The 22,016-nt window shown below is 46.4% G+C and overlaps 1 protein-coding gene across 3 annotated transcripts in view; it reads left to right on the forward strand.

Moving 5' to 3' along the window:
* Ak7 (adenylate kinase 7) overlaps positions 1–22,016 on the forward strand; it is a 78,590-nt gene that overhangs the window by 30,069 nt on the left and 26,505 nt on the right. For 2 of the 3 annotated variants that reach the window (NM_030187.1, XM_006516391.4), the window contains 6 exons: positions 964–1,052; positions 4,648–4,738; positions 7,083–7,160; positions 8,310–8,459; positions 11,278–11,406; positions 13,260–13,389. In NM_030187.1, the coding sequence (NP_084463.1) occupies positions 964–1,052; positions 4,648–4,738; positions 7,083–7,160; positions 8,310–8,459; positions 11,278–11,406; positions 13,260–13,389 (667 nt within the window). The remainder of the gene's footprint in view (positions 1–963; positions 1,053–4,647; positions 4,739–7,082; positions 7,161–8,309; positions 8,460–11,277; positions 11,407–13,259; positions 13,390–22,016) is intronic. The other variant, XM_006516390.3, reaches the window with a different exon arrangement.

The following is a 22,016-nucleotide window of genomic DNA, read 5'->3' on the forward strand; positions in this document are numbered from 1 at the left end:
TCTCAGAGAACAAAGAGAAAGGAGGGGGAGGGGGAGGGGAGGTGGGGAGGGGAGGGGAAAGGGAGAAGAGGGAGGGGAGGGGAGGGGAGGTGGGGAGGGGAGGGGAAGGGGAGAGGAGGGAGGGGATGAGAGGGTTGGGTTCAGTCCTCAGTGGGTGATGGTAGGAGAACCAAGTCACACTTGTACTTTGACACATACCGCTACACACACTCGCTCCCTCACATAGTAAGAACTTTAAATTTAAAGAGAAAGTTCATAAACATATCTGGCTGTCTTTTCACAGCTATGCTTTAAGGAAAGGTGAAAATTTAAAAAAAAAAAATGATAAAAAAGAAAGTCGAGGAGGGAGGAGATCAAGCCTGTATCTCTGGTAAGACCAGTCAGCATGAGGAGTCAGTCAGCGTGAGGAGTCAGTCAGCGTGAGGAGTCAGTCAGCATGAGGAGTCAGTCAGCGTGAGGAGTCAGTCAGCGTGAGGAGTCAGTCAGCATGAGGAGTCAGTCAGCGTGAGGAGTCGGCATGAGGTCTGAGCGTGAGGAAGGCATCTAAACCATGGGCACCACTGTGCCACCTGGAGAGTCCACACACAGGAGGACTGAGAACTGGGACCCACAGGATCTGGAGGATACGGGAAATGGGAGGGAGACCCAGGAGGGACAAAGAGAAATGGCAGGCAGTGTTGCCAATGGTGACCAGGAAGAGTCTATCAGAAACAAACAAACAAAACAAAACAAAAAACCCCATAAAAAACGGAGTTGCCTGTAGGGTCAAATACTGCAGATTGTTAAGATGAGATCTAAGCGTTGACAATTAGATTTTTTTTATGGGGCTGACTGTATTAAAGTCTGAGAGAAGGGGACCCAAGAGGGACAACTAGAGGCCAGGCATGCGCGTGCGCGGTGGCGCTTCTGGAGCCCCCTGAGAAACACATGCTGGGGCAAACGCCCCCTGCCCGTCTCTTTCAGATGGCCTGGCTGGGCGAGGTCCCCGCACTACCCGTGTTTGGAGATGGGACCAATTGCATTCCGGCCATTCATGTTGTTGACCTCGCAGGGTAAGAGGCCTCCCTGATGTGTGGCGTGTCCCGGAAGTGTGTCTGATGAAGCATTCATTATCCACCCCATGTCTCCACACTTCTGATCACGAGTGTAGCTTCATCACTTAGAGACCCTGTCAGCCGAGAAACAGCCCTGGGAAAGAAAGGGCTTGGGGTACACTGCTGAACAACCCATTTCTTTTCCCCTTTGTCTCAGATAAGATGGGTTGCAATGGTAGACAAAGTTCCAAAAGCCGGGCAGCGAACTGTAAGCCTGAACCCCCCCCCCCCCCCTTTGAAACAGGGTCTCACTCTCCTCTGCCTCCAGCCTTAGCTTCCCCAGGGGCAGAATTCAAATCTTATACGTGTCCTACAAATAATAAGGAAATTGTATATCCTGAGGCCATGGCCGGGGGAACTTCACGTTCCCCTATGGGAAGGGCTGGGCGAGGTCACAAGGACTCTCATAGCCTCAGAAGCAACTCATTCAATAAACACTGTTGCTGGGTGTGGTGGCCCACACCTTTAATCCCAGCACTTGGGAGGCAGAGGCAGGTTGATTTCTGAGTTAGAGGCCAGCCTGGTCTACAGAGTGAGTCCCAGGACAGCCAGGGCTACACAGAGAAACCCTGTCTCCAAAAACCAGAAACAAAAAACAAAACAAACAACCACACACACACACTGTTTCCACATTAAACAGATGACAGATATCACAAAATCCTTTCTATAGTGAGCACGGGTTATAGTTTTGCATTTGTTTTAGGGTCAGAAAAGGTTAGAGATCAGCCAAGCTTAACACATTCCATTCCAGAAGGTTTACCTAATAACCCGAGGGTGTTAGTGTATAGAGGTTAAGAGTGAAGAGTTGTGTTTCTCCAAAAGGCCTGAAGAAGCTTTGGTTCTCAACGTGAAACCCTCCAACCCTCAATGGGCCCCCCCTGGGAGCTCTCTGCCCTGGGGGGGACAAGCCCTCTGCAGTGTAACAAAGAGGCGGCTTCTTCTAACCACTTGGGTCTCACACTTGGCCTGAATGTCCCACTCTCCAAGCCTTCCAACCCAGTCCAGGTAGATGCTGACGCAAGCAACAGGGTGGAGAGCTGGGTCACAGTTCTTGAAACGCCAGCCTTGCGTTCCAACCGCCTGGGCTTTACACTGCCCTACAGGCTGGTCTCCAAGGGGGCTGGTTCTAGAGTCCTAGATTTTTTTCCCTCTCAGGGATGGAAATCATTCCGGGTCTTAGAGAGAGTCACATAGATTGAACTTCAGGGCCACAACTCTGTGTAGATCTCTGTAAGCCCTGACCCTAAGTGATTCCTATTACTATTCTGAGAGCAGAGTCTCTGGAAAATGATACAAATCCCAGTTCACAGCTCATATATCTGTGTGTGTGCCTGTGATCCCAGGAGGAAGAATGCAAGACCAGTCTGAGCTACACAGGAGTTCAGGGCTAACCTGGGCTAGGCAGCCATTTCTTCTCTTTGTTTGTTTGTTTTTTTTTTTTTGTTTTTTGTTTTTTTGAGACAGGGTTTCTCTATATAGCCCTGGCTGTCCTGGAACTCACTCTGTAGACCAGGCTGGCCTCGAACTCAGAAATCCGCCTGCCTCTGCCTCCCGAGTGCTGAGATTAAAGGCGTGCGCCACCACGCCCGGCTGCCATTTCTTCTCTTACTCTAACTCTCATTCCTGAAATACTACTACTACTACTACTAATAATAATGATAATAATAAAAATCCCTAGATTTGCCACAGCCAAAATTAACTAGTCCTTAACATCCTACTTATTTTTTTAAAGATTTATTTATTTATTATATGTAAGGACACTGTAGCTATCTTCAGACACACTGGAAGAGGGCATCAGATCTCATTACGGGTGGTTGTGAGCCAGCATGTGGTTGCTGGGATTTGAACTCAGGACCTTTGGAAGAACAGTCAGTGCTCTTAACCACTGAGCCTTCTCTCCGGCCCAACATCTTACTTTTAAAGATCCATTATAGGGTGATTTCTTTATGTATATGAGTACACTGTAGCTGTCTTCAGACACACCAGAAGAAGGCATTGGATCCCATTACAGATGGTTGTGAGCTACCATGTGGTTGTTGGGGATTGAACTCAGGACCAGTGAGTGCTCTTAATCACTGAGCCATCTCTCCGGCCCCTGCAGGGTGATTTCTTTTCCTCTTCTTTTTTGGGGCCCTTTCCCCTTGCAGTGACACCTTCTTTCGTTCTGCAGATTATTTTGAAGGCTGAATCATTTACCAGAGGAATGAGAACTGATGGCTACAATCCTCTGCGATGTTGACATGAAATAGATGGGAAACGAACACTTATTGTTTTTTGTTTTTTTTTTTTAATATTTATTTATTTATTTATTCATATGTAAGTACACTTTAGCTGTCTTTAGACACTCCAGAAGAGGGAGTCAGATTTCGTTACAGATGGTTGTGAGCCACCATGTGGTTGCTGGGATTTGAACTCAGGACCTTTGGAAGAGCAGTCGGTGCTCTTAACCGCTGAGCCATCTCACCAGCCCCCATGAACACTTATTGTTATTGCTGCTTTTCTCATTTCCAGGGCTGGGGGTCGAGCACAGGTCCAGGTACAGGCTAGACGTTCACTCTACAGAGAGCCGAATGAAGTTTTAGATGTGCACATTTAATTTCATTTTACTGAAGAAGAACCTAAGACTCCCATAGAACTAACAGGCCACTGTGGTGGACTTCCAGCCCCTGTCATTTCTACAACTACGAGGATCTGCCTCAAACCATAACGTCTCTCATCATCAGATGGGGACAATCACAGCAGCTGTCTGACAAGAGTGTTGAACTCATTGTTAGTCATTGGTCACCTCTGCATGACTTCCTTAAGACAGTTGCCAAAATCTAGAATCTGCATCTCACTTTGCAAATCACTGACCCCAAGCACAGTTATGAGATTCAAGTGAGCCATGGGGTGGACAAGCCTTCCTGATGTGAGGCCTGGGTCAGGTCCTCTTCCTGGAGTTGGGAAAAAAAAAATATATATATATATATATATACTTAGAAACCAGGTTGCATCTGAGCCAATGGTTCTGTAATAATAGTTACCGAGGGTGCTGAGGCAGGAGGATCAAAAAGTTCAGGGCCTGCCTGAGCAAGGATAAAGCTAGCCTGGGCAATTGAGTGAGATCCTGTCTCAAAATAAGTAAGTAGACAAAAAGAGAGAACTGGGGGTGTGGTGGTCAGCAGTAGCATTGCCTGCCTAGCAGGCAAGGCCTTGAGCTCAAGGGGTAGGTCAGAATAATAATAACAGTGATTGCAACAACAATAATATGATAAAAAGTGAAACAAAGAAACAGAAAAAATAAGTCACAAAGAAAACATGTTTGGGACACAAATGTTTCTGTCTTCAGACCTGGCTGTCTTTGCCAGGAGTTCTTCACCTAGCTTTTTCATCCCCCTACCCCTTTCATCTGTATACTACAGATGGTAGCCCCTACCCTTATCTTGGTGGACCAGGAGACCCCCCTTATCAAAGTACCACCAAGCACCTCCCTGGTTGGGGGAGTGGAGGGGGGGCGAGGTCTGCTTATCTCACTGTCTCTTCCTGTCTGATTACTGTGCCCCTCGCTCTACAGAGTGATCCAGAACATCATAGACCACGTGCCCAAGCTTCACTACCTGGTGGCTGTGGATGAGGCTGTGCACACCTTGGAAGACCTGGTCAAGGTCTGTGTCCTCACACCCTGCCGGGCTAGCTTGAGTAGCTGTACACTCTGGATGCTAGTTACTGACTTCCTATGCTAGCAAGGGCTTGGGAACACACATAAAATAAAATGGCCTTAAGCCTCAAATTAACTGGCTGTCGACTGCAGCCGGAGCCATGGGAAGTTACTCCCCCAAAGACCTTTGTCTAATATGCATCTGTAAGAAAGCAGGAAAGGCCGCCATTGGGTCCACGCGGAGGGAACGGAGGTCATGGAGGTCACCGCGGAAGGCATGCTGGAGTCTGTGACACTTGGCCTGCAGAACTGATAGAGAGGATCATTCAACCCACAGGCACTTCTAGGCTCTCTCGACAGGGGTCAGTGACCAAGCCAGCTCAGTGTGTCCTGTCCGCAGGTTCTCCAGGGCAGGAGCAAGGATTAAAAAGAAAACGACAATCAGACAACAACTTGATCCCAGCCAGTTCTAAGGCTGAGGGGGGTTTATTTTGTTTCCTAATTCTACTTTTATAACATTTTAATTACATGCAAGTAAGAGGTCAGTTATAGGTCAAGGAACAAGCAAGACATTAAACTTTTTACCTTATCATTGCTGTTGCAGTCCTTGGATCAGTGTTTCTAAGAACTTATCAGGATGATCAGGATATCTGAACCGACCTCCCTGCCCTAGCCCAAAGTCAAATTCTTGCCTGAAGCCTACTTCTTTGTTCTAGCCCCAAATCAGATTCCTGCCTGAGCTTACTTCCAAGTCCGGGCCTAATGTCAAATTCTTGCCAAGTGCCCCCCCCCCCCAACTCTCCACAGGTCAGGCAACCTCAGATTGTTCAACCAGTCCACGGCTCAGCTGGCCCAGCTGCCTGCTATGGCCCCCTCTGGCCCTCATGTGGCTCCTCGGAGCTCAACTTTAAGATTCAATTATTCCAGGATCTTCCTCTGTAGCCTTCCTGTCTCTCTTTCTCTCTTCTCTCTTCTCTCTCTCTCTCTCTCTCTCTCTCTCTCTCTCTCTCTCTCTCCCTCTCTCTCTCTCTCTCCTCTCAAATCAGGAGTCTCCAAACACTCTTTAAAACTTTATTGCATTCATTTAGTGTGCACTGTGCACACCACGCCTCACTGCACACCTGGAGGTCAGAGGACAACTTTTCAGAGTTGGCTTTCTTCTTCCACCACGTGGATCCCAGGGATTTGACGCAGGTTCCCAGGGCTTGGCAAGAGTCCACTCACCCACCCAAAGCTGTGTCTCCTCCATGTACCGTAGTCTGTATGGATTACTGTAACAGAATATACAAAGTCGGAAGGGCAGGAACCATGGGAATGTGGCACTCATGGTTCCGGGCATGGAGGATACGGTACAAAGTCCAAGGTCAAGCGTTGGCAGATCTGGTGGCTGCTGAAGGCCTCACAGATGGCACATCTCTTCGTGCACCTCACGTGGGAGAGAGACAGGGGACTCTCCCAGGATCCTGTGATGAGGGCACTGCCCTTCTTTACAGGGATTCCACTGTCACTGTCACCATCTATCTGCCTCCTCCATCAGACACTTTTACCTCAGGGGTTAAAATTTCAATGTGTGAATACGGAAGAGGAGGGCACAAATACTCGGAATGCTTAAAGATAAAATTACTGGCAAGTTTGCTGATAGAACTATTCGGCTTTTATTCTTAATTTGTGAGTTCAGGCAATGGTAGCCCCCACTGAGCTATGGTAAAATAGTAGGAATTGAAGGTGGCAACCCCCCCCCCCCACACTCCATAACACACAAATCCATTCCTCAACCCACACACAAAAACAAAAACAAAAACAAAAAACCACTGTAGTGTCAGGTCTTTCCTGGTTACATCTTTTTTTCCATCTAAGGGTTAAAACAAAAGGAATTTCCAGTTTTCAGGAGAGAGAGAAAAAAGATCTGCTATGGAGTCTCTCCCTTGGTGGGACGCATCCTTCCGGTTCACTTGCTTATATGACCCTTAGCCTGAGGGACTCCATTTTGTTTTGCTCTGGTCTGGTGGAGCTCAGGGCAGGAAAACAGTCTAAAAAACAACAGGTTCTCCACATGTGTCTACCAGACAGCTGCATGGACTCTGTTTGTCCGGCCAGAAGCATCCCACAGGGCAGTGATCCCTGCACATGACTGTGTCCTTCCTGGACCTCCATGGTCCCTGAGGGCAGAGACCAAGCCTTGCTCATCTCTGCTTCTGGGTGTTTTCAGAACACGTGAGGGTATGATAAGTATACTGTTTTGAAAAATGTCTCATAGCATGCCTGCTTGGTCACGTTCACATTCACTTGAGTCTTGTGTCAAACCTGGTTAAGTGAACCAAATAATATCTCTCTGGTTCTCCCCCTAACAGTGCATCAGCAAAAATACCGGCCCTGGAAAGATCCAGAAAGTGCCCAAAGAAAATGCTTTCCTGACAAAGGACTTGACAGTCAGTATAAGGAGAAAACATTGTTTTCAAGAACTGTTTCCCTGAATAATATTAAAGGGGCATAATGGGATGGGGGTGGGTGGGCTGTGGGTCAGAGAATTTTTTTCTTCTATACTTATTAAAGAGGATTAACCATGAGATTGCATTTTTTTTTTAAAAAGTAGATGCTAGCTGGTGTAGTAGTGACTGTTTGTAACCCCCACATCCTAGGTAGAGGCAGAAGGATCAGCAGTTCAAAGGCATATCATTAGCCAGCCTGGGCTATGTAAAACCCTGTCTCACAAACAAAATAAAGACAAAATGTATACATTAAATAACAAAAATAGTTTAAAGGGCTAGGGCCAGGCTTGGTGGACACATAGCTACTAGGGAGGCAGAAGTGGAAGGATCTGACTCCATGGCCAGCCTGGGCTACAAGAATGAGCTCCAGGCTAGCCTGGGCAACTAAGTGAAACCCTTCATCAAAATAAAAAAGGCTGGAGAGTGAACTCAGTGGAGTGCTTGCCTAGCCTGGGCAAGGCATTGACCAGTATCCAGCACCACACAACAGAAGGAAAGTCTCAGAAGGCTAAGGATGGAACAGAGTATGAAGCGCTTGCTAAGCATATCCAAGGCCCTGGATTCCCTTGCCAGCACTGGTGGCGGGGCGGTGGCAAGCGTAGGCATGGTGGTATGTACCTGTGATCCTAGCACCTGGGGATGGGAGCCAGACTTGTCAAGAGTCTGAGCTACAAAGTGACTTCAAGGCTAACCTGGGCTACGTGAGTCCTAGTCTTAGAAAGGAAAGGAGAAATGAATGTGTGGAGAGGGAAGGGGAGGACTGGAAAAGAGTTGTAGCTTGCAGTCCACTGCCTTCTTACTCTTGAGCTGTTCGTCCGACTAAAGGAAAAACAGGAGCTGCCTGCTCCAGAGAACAGATTTGAAGAGCCTTTAAAAAATATCTCAGGGCCGGGGCTGTAGCCAATCAGTAAAGAGAATAGGCAAAGCCCAGGCTCCCATAAATAGCAGGTGCTCTGTCTGTAGACACTTAGTGCCCGGCTGATCCTTCCCTGCTCAGCGAACAGACACTAGCTTTCCTTAGCAACTGTAGCGATTTTGACGGAGATGACGGTCAGATGATAACAAGACACTCTTCCCCCTTGCCCTCAGCAAGAGTACCTCGACCACCTGCTGGTCAACCTGAGAATGGAAGCCCTGTTTGTGAAGGAGAACTTTAACATCCGCTGGGTCGCCCAAACAGGCTTCGTGGAGAACATCAACAGCATCCTCAAAGAGTACAAGCAAAGCCGGGGATTACTGGTAACCACCTTCGCTTACGGTTTCCTCGCTTTGGGTGTAAAGTCTGTGGAACTCACTGCTGGTGTCTCTGTACCAGCGGGACGGAGGGTTTCCACGTTAGGACGTCTGAGCACAGGGTTCACGTTTGCCTTGTTTCTGCGGTCTTATAATTGGCACGTGTATCGCATTAAAACTTGTAAGCCCAATGTAAGAACAATGAAGAGTGAGCATTGATCATAACAAACTGGTCAGTATGGACAAAGGGATAGACTGTTATTTCTGGTTTTAGTCCTGGATAAGGCCAACCTGCCCCAGGAAGCAGGATTCATTCTTGGTCTATGGACAGACGAGGCAGACCAACCCACCTGCTCAGTTGACAGCTGGGTTTCATGCTGGTGACTTCAGCAAACCCATCTTGGGATCCAGCATGGCCCTGTCCTGCCTCCACCACTGCCTGACCTCTTGGTACTCACCTATTGCCCCCTCACCAGACAGGAACAGTAACTCCGGCACTCAGATCCACTTCAGTGTTCATGCTTATCAAGGGTGTCCAAGACAACCAAATGATGACTGGGAAGTTCTGGGTGAAACAATGTGTTCTTTAGGCTTATGGACACAGCCAGTGGAAATTCTTTCCATCAGTGGGGCTCTAAAATACAACTTGCAAAATGCTAGGCCATAGTTTCCCAACTTGTTGGAAGAAATGATCGCTTGTTATTGATATTTTTTATTTCTGTTGGATGAAAGTATTTGCTAACTGCTTATGGATGCCGTAGCACCTTTAGCATTCAGGCAAGCCTGCCTGCCTTCTTCCTCCTGCCCCCTCTTCTTTATTTTTTTATTTATTTGGTTTTTTTGAGACAGGGTTTCTCTGTATAGCCCTGGCTGTCCTGGAGCTCACTTTGTAGACCAGGCTGGCCTCGAACTCAGAAATCGCCTGCCTCTGCCTCCCGAGTTCTGGGATTAAAGGCGTGCGCCACCACGCCCAACCCCTTTATTTTGTTTTAAAGACAGGATCTTGTGCTGTAGCCCAGGTAGCCTTGAACTCTCTAACCTCCTCAAACAAGAAAAAGTGTTTGTTTGTTTGTTTGTTTGTTTGTTTGGCTGGTTCTTGGTTTTGGTTTTTGGAGACAGGGTTTCTCTGTGTAACAAGCCCTAGCTGTCCTGGATTTGCTTTGTAGACCAGGCTGGCCTTAAACTTATAGAGATCTGTCTCCTGAGTGCTGGGATTAAAGACACGTCCCAGCACAAAAGTAGTGGTTTTAACAAAATGATCAAAAGGGAGAAGCAAGATGTTCACAAGTTCAAGGCCAGCCTGGACTACGAAGCGAGCACTTGTCTGGAATAAATGAGAAATAGAAAGAGACATAGATCATTTTTTTTTAAGAATCAAAATAAATTAAACCACTGAAGACCAAGTTCAATCTAGAGATATCTAAGTTACAATGTAGGACGCCATGCCCTGAACCATAAATTCTTGTCTTCTTAAGAATGGTCCAGGACAAATGAAACTGGTAGCATGAAAAGCCTGGATACCTCTAGGTGTTCCTGGGCACATGGGTGTTTTCTCTCTTTTCTCTCTCATTCTTTGTTGTTTGTTTGATTTTTAGACAGAGTCTTACATGACACACCCTGGCTTGTTTCTCTCTAGTTTGTTGAGCCTGGCCTTGACCTTGTGATCCCCCTGCCTCCATGATCTAGTCCTGGGACTACTAGCATGTACCACCACACCCAACATCCTGAGCATGGCTTGAGTTCCATATTCTCCACTGGCCCAGGTCAGAACACTGATGCTATTAAATTCTTAAGGAGTGAATGACTCTGAGCTACCTTGATAGGGGGCAGGCATCTTTAGGGTGATGGGGTAGCAATCACAGTGGCAGGGTGTCTTAGTTTGGGTTTCTATTGTTGTAAAGAGACGCCATGACCATAGCAACTCTTAGAAAGGCAAAAATGTAATTGTGGCTGGCTTACAGTTTTAGAGGTTTAGTCCATTATTGTCATAATAGGAAACATGGATGTATGTTGGCAGACATGGTGCTGAAGAAGGAGCTGAGAACTCTACATATGGGTCTGAAAGTAGAAGGAGACTGTGACATACTGGCCAGACTGACATTTGTAAGATCTCAAAGCCCGCCCCCCCAGAGACAAACTTCCTCCAACAAGGTCACACCTATTTCAACAAGGTCACAGTTCCTAATAGTACACTGACCCGTCCAGTAGGTCCAGTTATTCGATGGTCTCGAGGGGACCTTCTCCTAAGAACCAACTGGGGGGTAGAGAGAGACAAGAACCTTGTGCAATGAATGACACATGGAAGCAGTCTGAGTAGCATCAAGGTCTCACTATATTGAGAAAGGCTCAAGGCTTAAATGCACAAGCAAAAGGGGAAGTACTTCTCAGCAGGAGGGGTGGGGCAGTGGAAATTTTTCTTTTGGCAGTTACAAGGGGAAGCAGGAACTTGGTGGTATCAGGGTGTGGTCAGGACATCTGGCGCTGACTTAGGGCTGGAACATTCTGTGGTTGTTCTTGGAACGGAGCATCGGTGGCCCGCTTTTGACCCCCTTTTCTTCTCAGGGGGAGAGAACCAATTCAGAGATCAGGACAAATGTGTTGCCTTAATAGCTCCCAACAGTACACCTCCCTATGGCCAAGCCTTCACACACGTGAGCCTACAGGGGCCATACTATGCAAACTACCACAGATAGAATAGTCAGGGGTCTGGTTGAGTTGCTGAAGTCAGACTAAAGGGTCCAGAGGCCTGGTAAAGAACACAGTCCTGAATTGGTAGCCCTCTATCTCCAGAGCCCTAAGAGACATATTGTCTGTTCTCTTTCAGCCAATCAAGATCTGCATCCTTGGTCCTCCTGCTGTGGGAAAATCCAGCATCTCTGAAGAGCTGGCCAAGTACTACAAACTGCATCACATCAAGATGAAGGATGTGATTGCTGAAGCCATAGCCAAACTGGTAACTCAGCTACTCTGTTGGGGTTCTGCCTCCAGCCTATCCCAAGTGCATCTCATCTTCTCCCTGTGGGCTAGAACACTTTTAGTTTTGTTTAGTTTTAAAACCTATTGTATTTTTCTCAGTCTAGTATCAGACTATTTATTATCTTTTTTTGCATCAAGATTTTGCTGACAGGTCCCCGATATAGCTGTCTCTTGTGAGGCTATGCCAGTGCCTAGCACACACAGAAGTGGATGCTCACAGTCAGCTATTGGATGAAACACAGAGCCCCCAATGGAGGAGCTAGAGAAAGTATCCAAAGAACTGAAGGGGTCTGCAACCCTATAGGTAGAACAACAATATGAACTAACCAGTATCCCCAGAGCTCGTGTCTCTAGTTGCATATGTAGCAGAAGATGGCCTAGTCGGCCATCATTGGGACGAGAAGCCCCTTGGTCTTGCAAACTTTATATGCCCCAGTACAGGAGAACGCCAGGGCCAAGAAGTGGGAGTGGGTGGATAGGGGAGCAGTTTGGGGGGAGGGTATAGGGGACTTTCGGGATAGCATTTGAAATGTAAATGAAGAAAATAACTAATAAAAAACTGGGGAAAAAAGAGAAAAAATGTGTTAGGAATGGTAAGAACGAGGTTTGCTTCTATAAGTAACCATGAAAGGTCATTAAAGGGGCCCTAGGGATGGGACCCAGGGCTTTGTCCATGCTAAGCATGTGATGTACCACACGGCTACACCAAGGTCTAAAAATCTTGAGTTTTATCCAAATGTGTTTCCTTCAAGTAAGGTACAAACTAGGTGCTGGAGAGGTAGTTCAGTGGTTAAGGACACTCACTTATAACCACTTATAGTGAGACCTTGCCGCAAATAAAAAAAGAAAGAAAGAAAGAAGATAAAATAAATCAAAAAAAAAAAAAAAAAAAAGAGCCAGGCAGTGGTGGCACATGCCTTTAATCCCAGCACTTGGGAGCCAGAGGCAAGCAGATTTCTGAGTTCGAGGCCAGCCTGTTCTACAGAGTGAGTTCCAGGACAGCCAGAGCTATACAGAGAAATCCTGTCTCCAAAAAAAAGAAAGAGAGAGAGAGAGAGAGAGAGAGAGAGAGAGAGAGAGAGAGAGAGAGAGAGAGAATGGTGGTGCACGCCTTTAATCCCAGCATTCGGGAGGCAGAGGCAGGCGGATTTCTGAGTTCGAGGCCAGCCTGTTCTACAGAGTGAGTTCCAGGACAGCCAGAGCTATACAGAGAAATCCTGTCTCCAAAAAAAAGAAAGAGAGAGAGAGAGAGAGAGAGAGAGAGAGAGAGAGAGAGAATGGTGGTGTACGCCTTTAATCCCAGCATTCGGGAGGCAGAGGCAGGCGGATTTCTGAGTTCGAGGCCAGCCTGGTCTACAAAGTGAGTTCCAGGACAGCCAGGGCTACACAGAGAAACCCTGTCTCGAAAAAAAACAAACAAAAAACAAAAAACAAAAGAAAGAAAAAGAAAGAAAGAAAGAAAGAAAGAAAGAAAGAAAGAAAGAAAGAAAGAAAGAAAGAAAGAAAGAAAGAAAGAAAGGAAGGAAAGAAGGAAGGAAGGAAGGAAGGAAGGAAGGAAGGAAGGAAGAGTCGGTGCCTTGGATAGTAATTAGTAACCCCTAGGTGGTTGTGGAGTTAGCACAGAATATAGCACAGCTCTCCTAAGTAGAGGTAAGGAAAGCGGTAAGGCCCCTATCCATCTTGGGAGATGCACACATCCCACAGATTCGTGCATGACATCGGTGACCGGGTAACTCCCAACCTAGGCTTTTCCCAGGCTCATGAGCCAGATGACTAAGAGGCACCCCGAGTGCCAGGCATAGTCAGCCTGATTACCCTCGTGGCATACAGGAGGCGATTGTCGCACCCAAGGACTCAGTGGAAGGAGAAGAGGAAGGCGAAGAGGAGGAGGAGGAAGAGAACGTGGATGATGCCCAGGAGCTCCTTGATGGCATCAAGGAAAGCATGGAGCAGAACGCAGGTGACGCCCAGAGAGCCGGTGGGGTGAGAGAGCCGAGCCAGGCGGCCCAGAGCTCTTCCGATCTGGTTCTAAAATGCCCGGCTGCAGGCTGGAAAGATAGCTCAGTGGTCAAGACCTTCGGCATGCTTTCCCAGAGTACCCCAGTGTGGTTCCCAGCACCCACACACCCGGGTCACAACCTTGAACTCCAGGGGATCCAAAAACTTCTGGACTGCACGGGGACTGCCCTGGTGCTTGCAAATGTACATGGGCGCTCACACACACACACACACACACACACACACACACACACACACACACACACACAAACAAAATCTTTTGTTAAAGCATCCTGCGTGGTAGAAAATATAATAACAACAAAATAAATAATCCATTAGCTCATTTCCCAGGAAAATAATTTGGTGACTGTCTGATAATTTCCTAATTTGAAAACTAAATCAGAAGTTGGCAGTGTGGAGCTGTGACAGAGCAGTTTCTTGGTGTTCTCAGGGCCGTTGCTGTGAATCGCAGCATCACCAGTACACGATCTCACTTTAACACAGAGACTCTCACACCGCACACAAACCAAGCTGCTTACAGTCAATGTTTGGGACTCCCACCCTGTCAGGCTCTCCAGTGGCTCCCTCGCTTCCTTCTTCCTTACCCTGCTCTCATCAGTGGCTATTTCTGACGCCCCGGGGTCTAAGTGGGCACTAGGTCACAAGGACACAGCTTCCTCAGATGGCAGAAAGCACTGGAAGCTTGCTGCTCTTTCTGGCGTGGCGTGTGTCCTGTGGCTTAGACCCTGACTGCCTTCCTTGGCCCTTTTAGGCAGTGGCTCTCAACCTTCCCAGTGCTGCGACCCTTTAATGCAGCGCCTCATGTTGTATTAATCCCCATTTATACAATTATCTTTGTTGCTACTTCGTGACTGTAATTTCACTACTGTTATGAATCATACTGTAAACATCCGACATGCAGGATATTTGTCATGTGACTCCTGTCATTTAACTCCTAAAGGGATCACAGTCCACAGGTTGAGAACTTCTGTCTTAGAGATTTCTTCGGCAATACCACACCTCTGGCACCAAGATGGGACTCTTCCCAGCTAACCATCTCACAGTGGTTGGGAATCTAATTCCCATCCCTAATGAAACAAGAGTCCCCAACAGACACCCAGCCTTAGGGGTTCCCACACAGTAAGATCCCACACCACCTGCTCCCGAGGTAACAGCAACCGTGAAAAGATAGGAAAGGGTTTGTGTCACAGTGGCCTTTTAGGGACAGATAGAAAGTGAACAGTTCGTCTTCTAGCTACTAACATGACTTTATTATAGCAAGGGAAGACCTGAGCAGGGCGAGGGGTATGCGTGGTTACGCAGTCTTCATCACCACATGACCCTGCAGATCCTCCTGATTCAGGTTCCTTAGGACAGAATGGAGCAATCTTTGTCTCCAGAGAGACAAGCCCGTTCCCATGAAAAGGTGGTTTGGAGTTCCCTTTAGCTCCTTGGGTAATATCTCTAGCTCCTGCATTGGGGGCCGTGTGATCCATCCAATAGCTGACTGTGATCATCCACTTCTGTGTTTGCTAGGCCCCGGCATAGTCTCACAAGAGAGAGCTATATCTGGGTCCTTTCAGCAAAATTTTGCTAGTGTGTGCAATGGTGTCAGCGTTTGGAAGCTGATTATGGGATGGATCCTTGCATATGGCAATCACTAGATGGTCCATCTTTTTGTCACAGCTCCAAATTTTGTCTCTGTAACTCCTTCCATGGGTGTTTTGTTCCCATTTCTAGGAAGGGGTAAAGTGTCCACACTTTGGTCTTCCTTTTTCTTGAATTTCATGCGTTTATCAAGTTGTATCTTATATCTTGGGTATCCTAAGTTTCTGGGCTAATATCCACTTATCAGTGAGTACATATTGTGTGAGTTCCTTTGTGATTGGGTTACCTCACTCAGGATGATGCCCTCCAGGTCCATCCATTTGCCTAGGAATTTCATAAATTCATTTTTTTAATAGCGGAGTAGTATTCCATTGTGTAAATGTACCACATTTTCTGTATCCATTCCTCTGTTGAGGGGCATCTGGGTTCTTTCCAGCTTCTGGCTATTATAAATAAGGCTGCTATGAACATAGTGGAGCATGTGTCCTTCTTACCGGTTGGGACATCTTCTGGATATATGCCCAGGAGAGGTATTGCTGGATCCTCCGGTAGTACTATGTCCAATTTTCTGAGGAACCACCAGACTGATTTCCAGAGTGGTTGTACAAGCTTGCAATCCCACCAACAATAGAGGAGTGTCCCCCTTTCTCCACATCCTCGCCAGCATCTGCTGTCACCTGAGTTTTTTATCTTAGCCATTCTGACTGGAGTGAAGTGGAATCTCAGTGTTGTTTTGATTTGCATTTCCCTGATGATTAAGGATGTTGAACATTTTTTCAGGTGCTTCTCAGCCATTCGGTATTCCTCAGGTGAGAATTCTTTGTTCAGCTCTGAGCCCCATTTTTTAATGGGGTTATTTGATTTTCTGGAGTCCACCTTCTTGAGTTCTTTATATATGTTGGATATTAGTCCCCTATCTGATTTGGGATAGGTAAAGATCCTTTCCCAATCTGTTGGTGGCCTTTTTGTCTTATTGACGGTGTCTTTTGCTTTGCAGAAGCTTTGCAATTTTATGAGGTCCCATTTATCGATTCTCGATCTTACAGCACAAGCCATTGCTGTTCTATTCAGGAATTTTTCCCCTGTACCCATGTCTTCGAGGCTTTTCCCTACTTTCTCCTCTATAAGTTTCAGTGTCTCTGGTTTTATGTGGAGTTCCTTAATCCACTTAGATTTAACCTTAGTACAAGGAGATAGAAATGGATCAATTCGCATTCTTCTACATGATAACCGCCAGTTGTGCCAGCACCATTTGTTGAAAATGCTGTCTTTTTTCCACTGGATGGTTTTAGCTCCCTTGTCAAAGATCAAGTGACCATAGGTGTGTGGGTTCATCTCTGGGTCTTCAATTCTGTTCCATTGGTCTACTTGTCTGTCACTATACCAGTACCATGCAGTTTTTATCACAATTGCTCTGTAGTACAGTTTTAGGTCCGGCATGGTGATTCCACCAGAGGTTCTTTTATCCTTGAGAAGAGTTTTTGCTATCCTCGGTTTTTTGTTATTCCAGATGAATCTGCCGATTGCCCTTTCTAATTCGTTGAAGAATTGAGTTGGAATTTTGATGGGGATTGCATTGAATCTGTAGATTGCTTTTGGCAAGATAGCCATTTTTACAATGTTGATCCTGCCAATCCATGAGCATGGGAGATCTTTCCATCTTCTGAGATCTTCTTTAATTTCTTTCTTTAGAGACTTGAAGTTCTTATCATACAGATCTTTCACTTCCTTAGTTAGAGTCACACCAAGGTATTTTATATTATTTGTGACTATTGAGAAGGGTGTTGTTTCCCTAATTTCTTTCTCAGCCTGTTTATTCTTTGTGTAGAGAAAGGCCATTGACTTGTTTGAGTTAATTTTATATCCGGCTACTTTATTGAAGCTGTTTATCAGGCTTAGGAGTTCTCTGGTGGAATTTTTAGGGTCACTTATATATACTATCATATCATCTGCAAAAAGTGATATTTTGACTTCTTCCTTTCCAATTTGTATCCCCTTGATCTCCTTTTGTTGTCTAATTGCTCTGGCTAGGACTTCAAGTACAATGTTGAATAGGTAGGGCGAGAGTGGACAGCCTTGTCTAGTCCCTGATTTTAGTGGAATTGCTTCCAGCTTCTCACCATTTACTTTGATGTTGGCTATTGGTTTGCTGTAGATTGTTTTTATCATGTTCAGGTATGGGTCTTGAGTTCCTGATCTTTCCAAGACTTTTATCATGAATGGGTGTTGATTTTTGCCAAATGCTTTCTCAGCATCTAACGAGATGATCATGTGGTTTTTGTCTTTGAGTTTGTTTATATACTGGATTACGTTGATGGATTTCCATATATTGAACCATCCCTGCATCCCTGGGATGAAACCTACTTGGTCAGGATGGATGATTGTTTTGATGTGTTCTTGGATTCGGTTAGCGAGAACTTTATTGAGGATTTTTGCATCGATATTCATAAGGGAAATTGGTCTGAAGTTCTCTATCTTTGTTGGGTCTTTTTGTGGTTTAGGTATCAGAGTAATTGTGGCTTAGAACAACAGTATGAACTAACCAGTACCCTGGAGCTCTTGTCTCTAGCTGCATATGCATCAAAAGATGGCCTAGTCGGCCATCACTGCAAAGAGAGGCCCATTGGACTTGCCAACTTTAGATGCCCCAGTACAGGGGAATGCCAGGGCCAAAAAGGGGGAGTGGGTGGTTAGGGGATTGGGGGGGTGGATATGGGGGACCTTTGGGATAGCATTGAAAATGTAAACGAGGAAAATACCTAATAAAAAAATTATAAAAAAAAAAAGAATTATGCTGTACAAAAAAAAAAAGAAGTATATAACCCCTGCCCTTGAGAGGCTAAGGCAAGAGAACCTTAAGTTCAAGGCTAGCCCGGGCTGCATATTGAGTTCCAGGCCAGTCTGAGCTACAAAGGCAGATGTCATCTTAGAACAGGAGCAACACAGAATACAGAAATTGTATGCAACTTCCCACATTTTATGAACAGAAAAAGTAAAAAGAGGCATGTGTGTTTGCATTTGCTTCAGTACACAAAACTGAAGTCTAGAAACGTCCATTGGGCAGCTGTGATGACCACAGTTGGTTGGGAGGCAGGAACTAAGAGGACAGTCATAAGGGAAGCAAGAGAAAGGTGTTCACTGTACAGCTTTTGGGTTTTTTTTTTAAACGTTTGAGATTATGTAGATGCCATTCACACTTTAAAACTGGGAAAATAAAGTTTGTTTAAAATGAAAAAAAAAAAAAAGAAAAGGTGGTTTGGGCTTCGGGGCGATCGATGAGGTCTGTCTGTGAGGTGCTGCTGTTTCCAAATCCAAAGTGACTGGAGGCTCAGGACGGCCACTGTTATCATTGTGTCCTCAGCCCAGGAGGTGGGCGACCTGCGGTGGGTATTGGCCTGGCAGGCTCAGGATGACCACTGTTATCATTGTGTCCTCAGCCCAGGAGGTGGGCGACCTGCGGTGGGTATTGGCCTGGCAGTTGTTAGAGGATTTCCTTGAGCTGTTTAACGTGCCTGTCTGCAGAGCTCAATGGGAGTCTGACCCAAAGTGCAGAGGGTGGATGAGCAGTGACTACGGAGATGCCTGCCCTCCACTCTGCTTTTAGTTACCTTGGGGGCCCAAGAGAGAAGTCAGTGGTTTTTAAGCAAAAACATTTTCTCAAGTAACTGCTAGCCCAGCTGTGGCCCTAACTACAAAACGCCCTGGTCACCTCTGTAGTACCCCACACAGGGGACATGCCACTGCCCAGGCATCTTTGATTGGCTTGCAGAGAACAAGTCCCAGCCCTTGAGTATCTAGTTACATCCCCTTACCTTTTAAGATCTTTGGTCCTCCTAGCCTCTCTCTCTAGTCCAGGTTACCTCTTTCCCTCTTATCACAAGCTAACCTAGCCTTGTTTCTGCCTTGCTATGCCCATGAGAAATGAAGTTTAAATACATACAGATTTACCCAAGGGGAATGGGGCCAACACACACACACACACACACACACACACACACACACACACACACCAGGCTAATATTTGAAGATACAGTGAGGCCTCTGCCTTGCCCATAAGACCTTTCATAGTCTGTGCTAAACCAACCCTGGCTTCCCCCACAGCCCTTGTTCTCTCTCACCTTGGGGAGGGGAGGGAAATCCCTCAAGATAAGGCATTCGAGGGGAAGGAACTATGGAAAGAATCTGCAGAATGGAATGTTTATAGATAGTAGAGACATTATGGCTAGGTTTTTGGCTGAGCTTTAGGAGCCCAAACAGGGCACAGTGAACTGTGCAGGCTCAGTTCACTGTGAGAAAGGGCTTGGACATCCCATACTCAACCTACAGAATGAGACAGACATTGTCTTTATATTGCTTTGTTTTTGGTGCTTTGAGATAGGGTCTCCTTGTGTAGCCTAGTCTAGCCTCAAACTCACTACTCTTCTGCCATGACCTCTCTTAGTTGGCACCCCAATGCATACTCCCCACTTCCTACAAAATTAGAGGTGTTTATCTGGTCTTCTGTTACTCTAGGAAGACCTTCAATTTCTCAAGTCTGCTGATTAGCTTTAATGGTCAACTTGGCACAACCTAGAATCACCTAGGATGAAAGTCCTAGTTAGGGATTCCCCAGGTCAAGTTGGACTGTGGGTATGTCTGTGGGAGATTGTCTTGATTGACTAGGCCCACCCTGGGTGGCGTCATCCCTTAGGCAAGGGGCTTGGCCTGTGTAAGCATGGAGGAGGAGCTAAGCATGCATGCATTCCTCTCTCTCTGCTCCTAACTGTGGATGATGTGTCTGGCTTTTCAGTTCTTGCCACCTTCATTTCCCTGCATGGATGAACCATAAACCTGTAACTGGAGCCCAAATGACCATCTTCCCCTACAGTGCTTTTGTCATGATACTTTAAACACAGCAACAGAAACGAAACTAGGACATCACGTCTGTCCATAAATCCCTCCTGTCTGTGTTTACTTGAACTGAGAACATGAACCTTGAGTGTGTTTGAACAAAACAAGACCTTTGTACCCTCTGCGGGGACAGGTGTTCAGCACACCCGGGGAGCTCACTCTCGCCTCACCCTCATGTGACCCTCTCAGTTTCAAGCTCTCCAGCAGCACCGGTGTCCCATCCCCATAGGGAGGTCCGCCACAGTCCTGGTCACGGCTCCCACCTGCATCTGCCCTTCAGCCAGAATGCCTCAGCTATGAGTTCTCTGTGCTCACTCGGATCAGCAGAGTGTGGCTGGTGGGGTTCGTCTGGGTGTTTTATACTAAGAATGGACAAATCTTCACTCTCCACTTCGCATCTTCCTCCCAGCACAGGATACTGGAGAGTCTTGGCTTGGCAGCTACGTTTAAATCCTATTTTAGTGACCATGAGTGTGGGTTAATAACAACATTTTAATTATTCTTAATATTGGAAAAGGTAGAGTAAAAGTTAGAGAGAAGAAAAGCAAGGTCGTGGTTTAAAAGCTGTGTCCAGTGGGGCTTCATTTAAAAGTAGACAAGTCCAGCTCTTATGGAGAGCACTGTGGGAATTCCCAAGGTAGTAAAGCATAGATGGGCAGGTGGGGAAGCTGAAGGAGAATCATGAGTTCGAGGGCAGCCTGGGGTTAATAGAGAGACCCTGTCTAAAACCATATAAGGGGCTGGGGAGATGCCTCAGTTGATAAAACTTACTGCTGCCAAACCCGAGGACCTGAGCTCAAATGCCTGGCCCACATCTGTAGCCCTAACACTGGGAGGGTGGGGGGCTGGTGACAGGTGGATCCCTAGAGGTGACTGGCCACCCCGCTACCCACATTAGGGACCTCCAGGTTCAGTGAGAGTCCCTGTCTCAAAATCTAAGGTGGAAAGTAGAGGGTGATGGTGCACGCCTCTAATCTCACAGTCTGCTGGCAGGGGCAAGTGGTCAAGCCAGGTCTACATAGTGAGGTCTAGGATAGCCAGGGCTATGTAGAGAGACCCTGTCTCAAGAAAATAAAAATCAGGCGGAGGGGATGGAGCAATGGCTCTGCAGATAAAAACGCCTGCCATTGTTGTAGAGGACCTGGGTCTGATTCCCAGCACTCACATGGTGACTCACAACCATCCATCACTCTAGTTCCAGGAGATACAATACCCTCTTCTGACCTTCTCAGGCACTAAGTATGTATTTGGTGCATAGACATACATGTGAGTAAAGCACTCATAACAAATAGAATAAGCTGGGCGTGGTGGCACACGCCTTTAATCCCAGCACTTGGGAGGCAGAGGCAGGCAGATTTCGGAGTTCGAGGCCAGCTTGGTCTACAGAGTGAGTTCCAGGACAGCCAGGGCTATACAGAGAAACCCTGTCTCAAAAACAAAAACAAAAACAAAAAACAAAAAACAACAACAACAACAACAAAAAACAAATAGAATAAATAAATCTAAAAGTTTTTTAATTAATTAATTTATTTATTATATGTAAGTACACTGTAGCTGTCTTCAGACACTCTAGAAGAGGGCATCAGATTTTTGTTACGGATGGTTGTGAGCCACCATGTGGTTGCTGGGATTTGAACTCTGGACCTTTGGAAGAGCAGTTGGCGCTCTTAACTGCTGAGTCATCTCACCAGCCTGAGAAACCCTGTCTTAAAAAACAAAAACAAAACAAAACAAAAGTCAAATATAAAGGGGATTATAGAAGTTGAAGAGAGGAGAAGATGGATGGAGGTTGGTGGGAGAGATGAGTCAAGAGACGAAAAATGAGAGGACTAGAGAGTTTGTTCAGGGGTTGAGAACAAGGGGTGCTATTGAAGAGGACCTGCGTTCATTCAATTCCCAGCACCCACACAGAAGCTCACAACCCTGAATCACTCTAGTTTCGGAGGATCTGACATCTTCTTCTGACCTCCACAGGCACCGAGCATGTGTGTGGTGCTCATACATACAGGCAAAAACACCTAGACACATGAAACAAAAATCTCTTTAAATAAAAACAAACAAACAAACAAACAATTATCCATGAGTTGCTGG

This window comes from Mus musculus, chromosome 12 (assembly GCF_000001635.26).
Source record: "Mus musculus strain C57BL/6J chromosome 12, GRCm38.p6 C57BL/6J".
NCBI lineage: Eukaryota > Metazoa > Chordata > Mammalia > Rodentia > Muridae > Mus > Mus musculus.